The 13,054-nt window shown below is 50.7% G+C and overlaps 6 protein-coding genes across 6 annotated transcripts; 4 read left to right on the top strand and 2 right to left on the bottom strand.

Annotated features, from left to right (window-relative positions):
* Positions 1-122: 122 nt before the first annotated feature.
* On the top strand, positions 123-1,395 carry ASPBRDRAFT_153749 (phytanoyl-CoA dioxygenase family protein; the record flags this gene model as incomplete). Its single annotated transcript, XM_067619370.1, has 2 exons — positions 123-810; positions 900-1,395. 2 exons carry the CDS (start codon positions 123-125, stop codon positions 1,187-1,189), a joined length of 978 nt encoding a protein of 325 aa, XP_067478197.1. The 3' UTR covers positions 1,190-1,395.
* A 57-nt stretch (positions 1,396-1,452) lies between these two features.
* On the top strand, positions 1,453-2,551 carry ASPBRDRAFT_43823 (uncharacterized protein). Its single transcript, XM_067625067.1, has 3 exons — positions 1,453-1,515; positions 1,581-2,099; positions 2,192-2,551. Exon 2 carries the CDS (start codon positions 1,682-1,684, stop codon positions 2,087-2,089), a length of 408 nt encoding a protein of 135 aa, XP_067478196.1. The 5' UTR covers positions 1,453-1,515; positions 1,581-1,681; the 3' UTR covers positions 2,090-2,099; positions 2,192-2,551.
* A 265-nt stretch (positions 2,552-2,816) lies between these two features.
* On the bottom strand, positions 2,817-4,049 carry isa1 (Fe-binding Fe/S cluster assembly protein ISA1). The gene is made up of 3 exons (XM_067628115.1): positions 3,355-4,049; positions 3,021-3,303; positions 2,817-2,959 (listed from the first exon to the last, which is right to left on the bottom strand). The coding sequence occupies exons 1-3, from the start codon at positions 3,724-3,726 to the stop codon at positions 2,922-2,924; spliced, it is 693 nt and encodes a 230-aa protein (XP_067478195.1). The 5' UTR covers positions 3,727-4,049; the 3' UTR covers positions 2,817-2,921.
* A 917-nt stretch (positions 4,050-4,966) lies between these two features.
* Positions 4,967-7,316, top strand: ASPBRDRAFT_30711 (ARMH3 family protein; the record flags this gene model as incomplete). The annotated part of the gene is made up of 8 exons (XM_067622804.1): positions 4,967-5,047; positions 5,104-5,226; positions 5,286-5,366; positions 5,418-5,571; positions 5,627-5,739; positions 5,789-6,123; positions 6,166-6,582; positions 6,653-7,316. 8 exons carry the CDS (start codon positions 4,967-4,969, stop codon positions 7,314-7,316), a joined length of 1,968 nt encoding a protein of 655 aa, XP_067478194.1.
* A 214-nt stretch (positions 7,317-7,530) lies between these two features.
* On the bottom strand, positions 7,531-9,252 carry ASPBRDRAFT_597854 (MRG family protein). The gene is made up of 4 exons (XM_067628113.1): positions 8,943-9,252; positions 8,509-8,740; positions 8,012-8,396; positions 7,531-7,956 (listed from the first exon to the last, which is right to left on the bottom strand). The coding sequence occupies exons 1-4, from the start codon at positions 9,104-9,106 to the stop codon at positions 7,745-7,747; spliced, it is 993 nt and encodes a 330-aa protein (XP_067478193.1). The 5' UTR covers positions 9,107-9,252; the 3' UTR covers positions 7,531-7,744.
* Positions 9,253-10,054: 802 nt separating this feature from the next.
* ASPBRDRAFT_127590 (uncharacterized protein) lies at positions 10,055-11,942 on the top strand (the record flags this gene model as incomplete). The annotated part of the gene is made up of 2 exons (XM_067617989.1): positions 10,055-10,628; positions 11,443-11,942. The coding sequence occupies 2 exons, from the start codon at positions 10,055-10,057 to the stop codon at positions 11,940-11,942; spliced, it is 1,074 nt and encodes a 357-aa protein (XP_067478192.1).
* Positions 11,943-13,054: the final 1,112 nt, after the last annotated feature.

Raw genomic sequence — 13,054 nt, 5'->3', positions numbered from 1 at the left:
CCCCTCCAGACATTGATCATCAGACAAAACATCTAGCAAGGATATTAGATACTATTAGCATCATTCTACCAAAGCAACTGCACCCTACAATCTACCGAGAAATAACAGCAACAACAACCAAAATGACCCGTCTCCCCCTCCCCATCCCACCCCCCATCCCATCAACCTACACCCCCAAATCCTCCCTCCGCACCATCCCCTCCACCACCCCCATCGAATACATCCTCGCCATCCTCTCCCGTGACGGCGGCGTCATCATCTCCGACTTCATCCCAAGAGAAGACCTCACCGCCATCGACACCGAACTCACCCCCTGGACCAGCAAGAACACCAATAAACCACCAGCATCAAACTCTACATCCAACGGCGCCTTCACCACCATCCCCTCCCAAACAACTCTCATCCCGGGGCTAGTCGGCAAATCACCCACCATAGCACGGATCTGCACCGAGCACCCCACCCTGGAGGCCCTGCGCACGCGCATCCTCGTCGACGAATGGGCCATCAACCGCGAAGACAGCGTCGAGCCGAACCGCATCGACCCACTACTGAGTCTCAGTGTGGCGATGAATATCGGGTACGGGGCACCGAGACAGCTGCTCCATCGGGACGATAATGTGCATCATGTGCGGCATGACTATCGCGAGTGGGAGTGGGGGTTTGAGCAGGTGAGTCAGTTTGGGTGTTTGATTGCCGGGTGTGATGTTAGTAGGGAGATGGGGGCTACGATGTTTGTCAAGGGGAGTCATCGGTGGGGGGATGAGAGGTGGGCCGAGGTTAATGAGGCGGGTGGGGAGGTGTGTTTTGCTGGTATGATTTGTCAACCCCTTCCTTCATTCATTAAAACTGTTTCTGGACAATCTTGATTCTGATGCTGATTAATGGGGGATGGGATGTAGAGATGAAAGCCGGCTCGGCGTTGATATTCCTTGCCTCGGCGTACCATGGGGGAGGACATAACTCGCTCCCTGGGACGGTGAGGAATATGTATGGGCTGTTCTTCTGTAGGGGACATTTGCGGACAGAGGAGAATCAGTTCTTGGCGATTCCGAGGAGTGTGGTGACCAAGATGAGTCCGAAGATGTTGGAGTTGTTGGGGTATAAGAAGCCGACTACGGCTCTGGGGATTGTGGATAATATTAGTCCGGATGAGGATATCGAGGGGGTTTGGGAGAGGGTGGTACAGTGATGGTCTTTTTCTTCTCTGAGGTTGGTTGGATTTGTAGCTAGGGATCAGTTGATCAATGCATTGTGTTTTGGTGCTGTTGTTTGTAGACATATCATGGTGTGGAGGCATAACTACTAGAAAGCGGAGATGGTCAGCGTGGTTGTCAAGGGATTGTGAGAGATGACATGTCATAGGAAAAGAAGGAAGAAATGTAGTAGAAGCGTGTTAACGATGATGCATTGCCGTCATTCAACATAGTAAACGTATGATATTCTGGACTCGGTGGATTGCCTCAGCTTTCTGAAATGCCAAATGAGCACTGCACATATAATTACATCCAGGTGAACCTGGTGGTTTTGTTAGTATAGTGGAGCGCTGCAGGGATTCAGATCCTTCAAGCGGTGAGTCTCACAACAAATCGCCTGCTTGATAGTTATAGCCACGCGTTGAAGCCCATAAACGCGTAATAATCTGATAATTCCCACCAATTCTTGTTGTTTTCAACATTCAAAGATGCCGTCCACCCCCGAACCTAGCACCTCCCCTAAATTAACGTATTCAAGGCGCCTTGACCGAGATGATCGAATCCGGATCCTGACTCTTCGCGATGCTGGCTTTACCTATGAACAAATAGTCAATCAGCTACATATCAGCTATCGGCAAGTTCAATATACGTGTCAAAGCCAACAAGTTTCACCCCGAAAAGCCAAAGGCAATGCACCGAAGCTTTCAGATGAAGAAGTCGATCGCATTATACAATGGATCTCAAGCTCAAAACGTACACGTCGGTTACCATATCATCGTGTTATCGAAGAGCTTCAGCTTCCTGTCGGCGTGGCAGCTTTGGCGCGCGCGTTGAAAAAGAGGGGCTATTCACGCCATATAGCACTTCAAAAACCATCTGCCTCTTTTGCCAGCTAATAAATAAGTAAGGTTAGCCATGGGCTTTTGAACACCCCTTTTATACTGGACGCAGGATCAATGGAATCGAACAGTCTGGACTGATGAATCCTGGGTAATTTCAGGCTTTCATGAACCAAGAATATACGTGACTCGCAAGGCTGGTGAAGAGCTTGATGAAACCGGTCTTCGGACAAATCCATCACGTAGGTGTGGTTGGATGCTGTGGGCATTTATCTATGGCAATGTCTCTTTTGGGAGAACGGCGTACTATCGGATGAGGTGCAGGGCAAAGCCGGGATATGTTGCAGGGATCGGACAGGTCATCCGACGTCTGTAATGCAAGAGCTCGGCTTTCATTCAGGGTCCCGAGGGAGCCGAAACGCTATTGCTTTATGCAAGCTCCGTAGGTAGGGTTAGTGCTAAATTTGGTATTAATTTTGTTTACTTCAAGTTCCTACAAGGGTAATAATAGGGATATATGGTCATTAAGTTTGTTGTTCGATTTCACAAGTATTCTGCATACTGCTCCTGTAAGCCCGGATTGTTTTTAGCCCCAAGAGCTGGACTCATCGTGGTCAGCAGATGTGATAGAAAGGTGATGATTGGATCACGGCCTGTGTCGCTGGTGATCTTCATATGACAAAGTAAATATATTGCACAGTAGTGGGCTCACTGCCCGGGAATCAATAATGTATGTCCAGCAATCAAGCAATAAAAGAAGGAATTATCCGATCCCGCCAAACCCGCCACCAGTAAACGCCGGCCAATGCACAAACGCGAGAAAAACTCATGAATCCGCATAATTATGAACTCAGAAACGTAAGAAAGGTCCCGATTTCCGTTTCATAAATCAGACCATGAAGGATTCACCGCATCCACATTCTTCCTCTGCACAGATCATACGTTAGCACCTGTTCCTGGGGTTTCCCGCGGACAAAGGGAAGCTTACTAATATTGGGGTTGCGGAAAACGAATCTCCTGCTCAGCTTGTCTTCTTGCCAGTCCATCTCGCTACCGATGATACTGAACAATGCCTTGCTGTCAATGAGAACCTTGACGCCGTCCTGCTCCACTACTTCGTCGAAAGTGCCCGGCTTCTCCACGTACTCCAGGTGGTAGGCGAGACCGGAGCAGCCGCGGTTCTTCACACCGACTCGGATCAGCTTGGGCTCCGGCTGAGAGAGCAGTTTGCGGAGCTGCTCAATTGCCACGGGGGTCAGCTTCATCGCGGCCTTCCTAGCACGCAGCTTGCGGCGGGGCTTCTCTGTGGGCTTGGCGGCGGCCTTCTCGACGGGGGCAGGAGCAGGCACGGGCTTGGACTTCTGGGCCTCGCTTTCCCGGAGGCTTAGGTCGGACAGGCCTTGCTGGCCGGGCATCTGAGGCTGAGACATTTCACGGAGAGAAGGGAAGTCGGCGGCGATGGAAGTGTCAGGGATGCCCGTGTTCCGGGGCGGCGGGAAGGAGGTGGGCAGCGAGTGAGGACGGTAGGCCGTGGCCGTTTGCAATTCACGCTTCGAAGACCGGTGAGCATTGCCGTATGAGGAGAATAGACGGCAGGTCTGCGTCGAGCGTCGGGAGGAGGATTGTCTGAGCCAGGTGAGGATCGTGGCGGATGATGTCACCGGCGAGGGCATGGTAGCTTTGCAGAGCGCCATATCGAAGTAATGTGATGTGTTGGATGTAAAGAGATGCTCTATACTGCAGGAGAAGTAAAGAGGAGCTGAAATTTCATGAATCTAGTCGTTGTGTCGTCGCTGAACGAGAAGGAATATGATGGAAAAGTGGAAGACAGACGGAGAGTCGGAAGTTGAGTCTGTCTGGGAAGCGGAAAGACTGCCGGCGGTCGGTTAAAAGGTGCCAGGGCCAGGATGCGGCTAGCCAATCAGCGTTGAGGTGTTTCTACACAGCGACGGTGGCGCCACTGCTGTGGCCTCGAGCGAACGCCTGATCGAGGCCGGGGTTGTTGGGGAACTGTCTGGTGGCAATCTAAATGCCAAATGGGTCCCCCATCATGACCCAGTGATCATGCAGGAGCCCCGTTTCCTTTCATTTCTTTGACTTCTATCAACGCTGACCTGGCCCTGGGATTGGTACTGGTCTGCTGTGATTGGCCCGATGCTCTTACACCGTCTTACTAACCTGGCTGCCTGAGTAACCACACCACGAATGAGTACCTCAGGCGTCAACCATGACTAATGGGTTTCGGCTTTGCTCGATGGATCAGTGGACGGGCATCAGGGGACAGGACAATAATAATGAAGGACCCGAGGAGCAGCAGGGGGGAGTCGCTAATCCTTGTCTATGTGTGACTATGGGAAAGTGGTTACGCGCATGATCTACTCTTTATATGGGCGCAATCTATCTACCCTTGACACAACTACGTACTATTGCTGTCAGGTCATGCAGCAAATTAATGCCACCAGTGACTCGTTTCACATGCCCCTGATTATGTCATCTCATGGTCGGCACGAGCAAAGGCACGTGCTGTCATTGCTGGAAAGCACCACTGCAACGACAACCGAGGAAGTCAAAAGGGCATAATTAATGAAAAGAATAGATGACTGTTAGAAGACAGCTGGCCTGCTTTTGATGCAATCCAAAGCGAAACCGTGGCGCCTTCAGAAATGGACCGTGGCTGGTGGGGGAACAGCAGGGGTGTTGCGTGGCTGGTGTGGGCTGGCCCGAATAGGCAGAAAAAGAGAAATGAAAGTGGTGGTCCAAATAAGCTGGCCACGGCTGGGACCCAATTCGATTGAGTGTCGTTTCATGTCCACTTCAAGTTCCTCTTCCATCAGCTAGCTATCAAATCTTATATTGGCTTTTTGAACTTCCCAACTGTGATGCTGGCAGCGGTCCCATGTTCTATGCTGACCGCCACTCCTCTCACCTAACACAATGGAATCCCCCTTAACCCAACAAAGTAGACCCGAAACCTTCAAGCCTAAGATCGTGCAACTATACGAGAATCTATTTCAAGTGTGTATCTTAGTCCCCGCGGCGTATAGTCCACTCCCACTGACTCGGTTCCTTAGACCACCGACTATGCAGAGCCATCGGAGGGATTTTGGCGGGAGTTTTTCTTGTTGCCTCCGGATCGTACTCGGCTTACTGCGGTCTTGAACCAGCTCAGTCCTGACGAGACCCTCACATTGCAGGTTGCGTCACCACTAGTATTACTCCATCGTCAAGACCGTCTCTGCTAACTCTAGATCAGATTCAAACACAGCAACTATTTGCTCGGGCGATTCGTGAAGCTGCCTCCGCCTCCAGTCCGGTGGATTCCTATGCTCTAGAGGTACGTGCACTTAGCCCGACGACTGCCATTCACTTTCTAACTATGATCTAGACCTTGACGATCTTCTTAGCATGTGTCCTGAAGAAAAAGTACACCAACCCCAGCTCGGATGTCATCACTGTTCTTGCTGGTCTCGACCATGTAGACCATGTGATCTCGAACTTTGTCACTGTCCTGGATGGTATCATTCGGAACGGCAGCAGCTGTATGTTCTGCTTTGATGAAAACCATCACTCCAAACATGTATTAACCAATGCTAGATGATATTCGGCTCAAGGCCATAAAAGCCGCCATCGCCATGACTAGCGGCGCGTACAAGACAAGTTTGGTCTCTTATTTCACCCACCGGGACTTGTTTCCTTCTCTCATGAAGGTATGTCTCCTTCCCGGCACTCTCATGCCCAAGCTAACCCTTGAGCAAGTTTGTCCAAGAGACAGATACCCCAATGCAAATGTTCGAGCCATTTGTGCTTCTAGGTTTGCTGGCAAACTACAACAAGTTCGAATTCCAAAACCCCTACCAGCTGCGACTCGATGATTTTGTCAACGAGGTCAGTATCCAGAAGATCGCCAAGGGGGTCGGTCTCTCCTGTGGTGCCCTACGAAATGGCTATGTTGCAGTGCAAGATGACTCTCCGGAGGGTTGGACTCTCATCAGTACCCTGATCTATTTCGGATTGGGTGTACTTGCCCCAGGCAAGAAAGACAAAGCCGGCACACCAACCGTGGAGGAAGCCAAAGACTTGTTTGCAGCACTGTAAGCCTATCCTCGTTCTTAGAGGCTATTACCCGCTAACAGCACCAGACCGGCCCAACAAGCGGCTATCCTCCTCGCCACCTACGATTTCATCAACGCCAACAAGCTCTTCGGCTACCATCTCATCAGCGCGGCCCCTGAAAAGGACAACGAGGAGACACCATTCGCCCTCTTCCTCTCCCTAACCTCCTACCTCCTACAGCACGCCTACCGATCCCCAAGAGTCGCCCACTACGCCGAGCTGAACCTCCTCACCCTGCGCATCCTCTCCGAAGACAGCACGCTATGCAAGCAACTCTGCAGCGAGGAAAGCAAGCGCAAAGTGCGTCTCTGCCGTCAAAGACAACCATACCTCCCTCTCGTCACCGGGGAACGAGTCCTAGTAACCGCCATCTTCGACATTCTCATCGACACCCTAACCCACAATCTCCGACGCCGACTCGACGTCAATCTCTACAGGTAGGCAGCCCTCTCCCTTCTGCCCCTCCCTAACCACCAAAAGAGGAAAAGGAAACTGACCCGATAAAAGCCACTGCATATCCATCTTCCTCCGCCTCCTCACCTACCTCTCCATGAACAAAATCCGACTCACCTACCACTGGTCCGAACTCTGGCGCACCCTCCTCTCCCTCACCCGCTTCCTAACCACCTACGCCCCGGACCTAACCAGCAACCCCCACACCACAACCCTAACCACCACCCTCATCAACCTCATCGCCTTCTGCGTCTCTTCCGGTGACACCTTCCTCCCGGACCCCCTCTCCTACGACGACCTCTTCTACAAGCTCGTCGAAACCGGCCCCATTATCACGCGCTTCCGCGACGTCTACAACTTCAAGACATCCGCCGCCGCCGCCGCAGACGGTAGTAATAAAGAAGTCCACGTCGCCGCCATCGACACGCTGATTTCCGTCTCCACGCACTTCTACACCCTGTTGTTCGTGGCTCCGGACCAGAATGCCGAGGCGGCTGGGAAGAGCGGAGGAGAGGCGGCGCCGGTCCCGGCGAACCTGAAGAAGAATTTGAGTCCCAGGGAGGTGCATCGCATTATTAAACAGGGGTATGAAACGTTGAGTATTCAGCCGCCGGAGGGGTTGGGGGCTTGGACCAGGTATCGTGAGGCGGATTGGAAGATGGAGTTGAAGAGGGCGGCGAGGTGTGCGGTTGATGATGCGAGGGGATTGGTTGTGTAGGTTGTTGGCTGCCTGTCATCGTTTCGTTTCTTACTTATTTATTTCTGATTGTTGTTTGGCTGTTTTGTGTCAGCTCTTTGGGGTAGCGGATTAGATAGGTGATGGTCAAATTTCAGTTTTCATCAGTTTGTTCTCGGTTTGTTATACCTCTTCTGGCTACTTTTATGGGTATCTTTCAAGTTGCATCATGGAAAAGTGATTGAAATATCAGTTCCGCTAGCTGAGTGATTCCAATTCTATCCTAATGGTACAGGGAAAGTTATCATCGCCGTAACATACATAAAAGCAACCTCAGTCATCTTGCTAACCATTTGTCGCAGCCTAAGTCAATGAAACGCAATCAAATTAAAAAGGGAAATAAATATGCTTGAGGAAAAGAGACAAAAGGAAAAAAAAAAAGCATGTAGAATATTTTCAGTGGCACGCGCCTAGACTAAACGCGATGTCGCAGTCCCAGGAGTCGGGTTTGGAACGCCACGCGATTTCTCAATGTATTCATTGCTCGCAGTCATGTACCTTGTAGCAAAGTATCTGCTGGAGTTCTTGCTCAGCCAGATGGTGAACTTGGACAGCTCCTCCCGGAGTCTATTCGTCGACTGGAGATCCATATTTGTCTGTGCGATCAGCTCGGGCATGGTTGCTATGAAGTACGTTAGCGATGTATGTGGTAGTTCAACACGAAAAAAAAAACCTACCAAAAAGTCGAGTCAAATGCTCTGCACCGTAGATGTCGAGTGGTCCCTTGTCGGCGTAGTCACCCGAACCTGTCTCCCACTTTTTGCGGAGAGCCCGGTACTGCTCGCGTTCAAACCGATATAGGAGAACCTTGTCAAGCGCTTTGTCGAAGTATTCGCGTATGCCCATAACGACTTCTTCAAGGACGTCCGTATCAGCCGAGCTGGTACGCTTGGGCTTCTCCTCATTGATGTAGTCGTCCAGAATCTGATTGACCGGGGACTTGGCAGGCAAGGCCACGACTTGCTGGTTTTTGGTGACATTTTCCCAGTCGTCCACCAGGAGAGACTTCAAATTGTCTGGCATTGCGATCCTTACTGAAGGCCGCACGTAAAAGCTCTCCTCCTGTAATGACACGTCAATATGTGGACTCAATGGGGCTGTCCTTTGTATGCCCCGTCACTGGCGGTGTGACAGGCTACAGGGAATATTGAAGGCAAAATTGCAGCAGACTTACCTTTTCGATATCGTTGTCACGGGCTCTCTTGGTCCCGCGGCCAGGAACTGAGGTTTGCCTTTCCTCGCTGCCTCGGGCGGAACTGCGGTCGGAGCCTCCCCTCTTCTTGACAGAGGCTTTGGTGCTCTTTTGACGGAACGCAGCCTCTGCCTCACGGCGAAGAGTCGTAGCTAATTCTCTATTTTCTTCCGTGAATTTACGAAGACGGTCTTGGGGAACCCAGTCGTCCCAGCTGAAAAGACAAAGCAAACGTTAGCGAATGTGCCTCGGACAAGGACACCTCTCCGTTCCGGTGCGATGATTCACCGGCAGAAGGGGAAAGTTACGAGAACCCAGTCTGTCTGCCACGTGAAGTAGAATAACGATCCCACCCCAAGATAGGAGGTAACGAGCTCTGGAGAGATGAAGGGGGGATAACAGTAGGTTAGACGTACGTGTTCTTCCAGCCCTTGTAGTGGACCAGGTACTCGTAAGGACTCTTACGGTCCTCTGGGTCCGTATGCCTCAGGTCAAGGATCTTGGCCTCGTACAGAATCTCATGATGGAAACAGAGAACCCTCTCGTCCTTCTGGTAGGTCATCTGGCTTGTTGGAGCCATTTTGAGATGAAATGGTGCGTAGACAGATCAAGGGGTTTCTGCTGTCACAGAGGGGTAGGATGCCGTTGAAAGCAAATCAAAGAAACCGCCACAGGTTTCACCAGCTTGAGCTCGACTAAAAACCAAGCAAAGGCACTGTGTAGCTTGGTAAGACAGGTATTTAAGGTCCCGTCAAGCCAAATTTGCCTCTGCAAAGCACGTGCACTGAGGTGATCAGGAATTGAAGCAGGCGAATAAGATAGCAAGTGTGATCACACAAGCAGAGAAGTGATGTGGCAGATGTAAGCCTTCACTAGGCCTTGCAGATAGACAGCTTATAGTGATTCTGGCTGGTTTGGAAGATAGGTGATTGGCTCCAATCAGTGTCAGAATCTCCAATATTGGACAGGAACCGGCAGTCTCACAGTGAATTCTTGATAATTCGCGGGAAATGGCTGGAGCGAGATGAAGTTACTTGAATCCAATTCCAATTAGAAGGGAGAATGGTGTTGCAAAAGTGATGAGGGTTCAAGGCATGTCGCGGTTGGGACAAGAAGAGGAAGCGGAACGACTGGATGAAGGAACGCGTCCGAAAGGGCAAGTCACGAACTTTCCCGGCTAGTTTTAATTGCTTTGCCCGCCGCCATCCTATCTTCACTCTTTCTCTCTTCCATCAACACCAGCAACCTATCATCATTCAATCCGCTTACAGGCTGACTACGGTCGTTTGTTTCAGCAATCTGAGGCCCGCTACTCAATCGTTGTTCAACCCCAGCCACCTTGGTGTTCTGGTAACTTGATCGGCGCAAGACGCGATACACTCCGATTGAGAGTAACACAGCAGCGACACAATAATAACACCTCAAAAGCTGAACAAAAGAAAGTCTAAATAAGGGCCAGTCTAGCTAAATTGGGGCTTAACCATATTTGTCTTGTTTGTTGCCTGCGAGCCTCTGCTATTCAACCACCATGGCGCCTACGGAATCTTCAATTCTGGGCAATTTCCTCCTCTCGCCGGCACCTTTGCCGACGATCATGTCGTTACAGCAATTCACGGAGCTCTTCCCAAAGCGTTTACGGTCTCACCCGCACATTAGGGCGCTCTATCGCGAACTGCAAGAGCTACGGGAAAATGACATGGACCTTGTCAATGGTAACATTGACAAAGAAGTTCGCCAGGGCGAGACCCAAAAGGCAGAGCTTCGGAAGTCCGTCGCGAAAACGGGTGTTGACGGACTCAGCTCCAGTGATCAGCGTGAGATGGATATGGATGTCCAATTATTCGGACAACCATCCTCTACTTCCGACTATCACTCCCCTTCCAGTCTTTTGGATGCCATGGAGCAGGCGATATCAGACATTGACCGCCAGGTCTCTGAGACCGATGAGGAGGCGACAGCAATCTTGGCTATGCTCAACAGCACGGTCGGAGAAATGAGTGACTTGCGCTACGGCAAAATGCAGGGCCCTGCTGGCACAAGCGGCGAAGACATGGTGAATGAAGCCATCCGAGGATTGAATCATCTGGAGGATGCGTGCTACCGTAAAAGCTGAACTGCGTATGGCAGACGCATTACTTACTCGAGGATAATCTTCTCGCTCCTTTACCTGTCTAGCCGTCAGGCACGAACAACATAGTCTGCCTGCCTGCTTGAGTTGCATTCGGCCAGATGCCGCAAACCAACACTGCAGCGCGGATACATACATTGTGTGAGACCAATGTGCTCCAGCCAGCAAAGTCTCTGCATCCTTGCTAACTAGACTTCCTGGGATATTGGCAACCATTGACCGTTCCTCTGGAGCCTGACTTACCGACTCTACATGCATATGAGGTGAAGATTTAGCCAGGATCGCAGGCTTCGGAGGGTAAAACAAGTCAACAGACCGGGATGGCTTCACTCTGTGCAACACTTGCATAGGACGAATGTTCTATTGACAATATTGATAATTACGGATTCTACAACATTACGTCGTTGGTCATTGTCTTTGATGAAAATTGAAGACTTCAAAGCAGAGATACCTAATTTAGCTTACAGATTGACAATCTATTTGCCATTGCTGTGTCTCAGCTGCAGGAGACATTGTATCTGTAGACTGTAGCCCGAAGACTACCTTGCTGTCTTTGATGATAAGCTTATGAGCCATTTTCAACTTCAAGTCGCCTTCCATGGCACTACATCCCAAAGAGGAAATACCGATAAGATACGGGATTGGCGTGACGCGCTAATCTTAATCTCTTTTCGCGACCTTCAATTCCAAGACCCATTGCCACTCCCTCGATTTGCTACTTTAGACACTTTTCTCTCAGCAAAAGCACGAGCTCAGATCCTCATTTGCTCAAATCCCTATATCGAAAGACAACTATTTCAAAATGCCATCAATACCCCTCCACCCTCGCGCGTCCGACCCCTCCACACGCGTCAACAATCCCCTCCCCCAGCTTCTGCAAACCCCCTCCGGTCTCGCCCTCCTCGAGCTTCAAGGCACTATCAACGTCCCATCTCAAGACAACGCTGGAAGAAATGAGTCTTCAAGATTATCACCCGACAGCCTCGGCAATCCCAATGGTGCCCCCGTGTTTGAGACTCCGATCGGCAAACTCATGTTCCCCGATTACTCCCCGCAGTTCACGGCACCAGACGATACAAAATGGATGAAGAGGGTCTATCTATATGTTGGACGGTATCAGCGAATGACCGGAGAGGTCAAAAAGCTGCCACAACCACTTGCGATAGTGCAGCGGAGGCAGAAGGAACCGAGTGCGGCGGCTGACGACAAGGAAGAGTTGGAGATTGTCGAGATCGTGAAGTACAAGATCTACTTTAAGAATAGGCCGGAGCCTGTCAATGATATCTGAAACATGGTTCTGCGATTGAAGCTGGGCGAACAAGCGGCTTGGAGGTCTCGCGTTGCGCAGGCTGGCTATGGACGCATTGAACGCATTGAACGCAGCCGGTTGGGACCCAGGGATTCTGTTCTAGTCCTATCATGGACATCAGTCATTGTTCTGTCCACCGCATGGCGCCGAGCTAACAAACCCATGCCATACACGCATCGATCGCTGAACTCCATGCCCAGTTCGTTTGGTGGTGACTGAGGGTCAGCCTCGCATACCAATCGATGATGTTGGGTTGAACATGTCGGTTACTGCCGCTGATATCAAGCCATTCGCCATCTATCTGCGTTGGCGGAATCCAATCTACAAGCCGAATGCGTGGTTGCTCTGAGGGAGGATTTACTGGCACTATATACTACCAGGCCCGTTGTTGACGTATTCAGCTATATCACTCAATATGCCGGGGATGCCTGGCAGAAGGCCATCTACCCTCTATAACACCTTCAGGGTCGAGCAGCCCGCGTACCGGTGTCTCAATACCGTCTTTGAGGCGATCTCTTTGGGCTCTCTATACATCCATTGAGCAGGACCCCTCCATGGAAAACTTGAGATTACGATTCTGATGGATTAGTCGACGGTGCTGTTATTAATCTTATCATTAGATGGGCCCACGATGGCATCTCAGCTGCCAAACACGGTGTGCGCCTAGCATGGCTTCCTTCACCCAGTGGACGATTACTGTGGTGACATGCGACGACAAATCGCAAGTGACGGGCTCGAGCTGTATGGAAATAGAGACCCGATGCAGAGCTTTGATATAATGACCTACTTGAAGGGCAAGAAATAGGCTGGGCAGGTGGTGGATTCACCCACGCTATTTATTACTATGTAAATCAACGCGATACCAACAAGTGCAGCGACAAAATCACAAGAATCACTTTTAGCATATGAATGCAAGCAAGCGCTGCAGCGGAAATGGTCATACACAAGTAAAAAGTAGGAGAGATAGTGGCTAGTCTGGAGATATTCCGCCATCCCACACAAACCCGAGAAAAAGACATAGCCGGGCGGAATTGGGGAGAGGAAAAGATTCCGCCAACCCAGTCATTCTAATTCCGTCTCTTCAATGCAGA

This window comes from Aspergillus brasiliensis (assembly GCF_001889945.1).
Source record: "Aspergillus brasiliensis CBS 101740 unplaced genomic scaffold ASPBRscaffold_7, whole genome shotgun sequence".
In the NCBI taxonomy this organism is placed as follows: domain Eukaryota; kingdom Fungi; phylum Ascomycota; class Eurotiomycetes; order Eurotiales; family Aspergillaceae; genus Aspergillus; species Aspergillus brasiliensis.
This window is presented reverse-complemented; position numbering and strand designations above follow the sequence as displayed.

Coding starts and splice junctions, on each gene's coding strand:
- ASPBRDRAFT_43823 (XM_067625067.1), top strand. CDS start 1,682: ATGCCGTCCACCCCCGAACCTAGCACCTCCCCTAAATTAACGTATTCA.
- isa1 (XM_067628115.1), bottom strand. CDS start 3,726: ATGGCGCTCTGCAAAGCTACCATGCCCTCGCCGGTGACATCATCCGCC. Junction 3,304..3,354: donor CTCCTGCCCCCGTCGAGAAG/GCCGCCGCCAAG, acceptor CGTGCTAGGAAG/GCCGCGATGAAGCTGACCCC. Junction 2,960..3,020: donor TTTCCGCAACCCCAATATTA/GTAAGCTTCCCT, acceptor TGATCTGTGCAG/AGGAAGAATGTGGATGCGGT.
- ASPBRDRAFT_597854 (XM_067628113.1), bottom strand. CDS start 9,106: ATGGCTCCAACAAGCCAGATGACCTACCAGAAGGACGAGAGGGTTCTC. Junction 8,741..8,942: donor TACAAGGGCTGGAAGAACAC/GTACGTCTAACC, acceptor TTGTCTTTTCAG/CTGGGACGACTGGGTTCCCC. Junction 8,397..8,508: donor GTGACAACGATATCGAAAAG/GTAAGTCTGCTG, acceptor GTGTCATTACAG/GAGGAGAGCTTTTACGTGCG.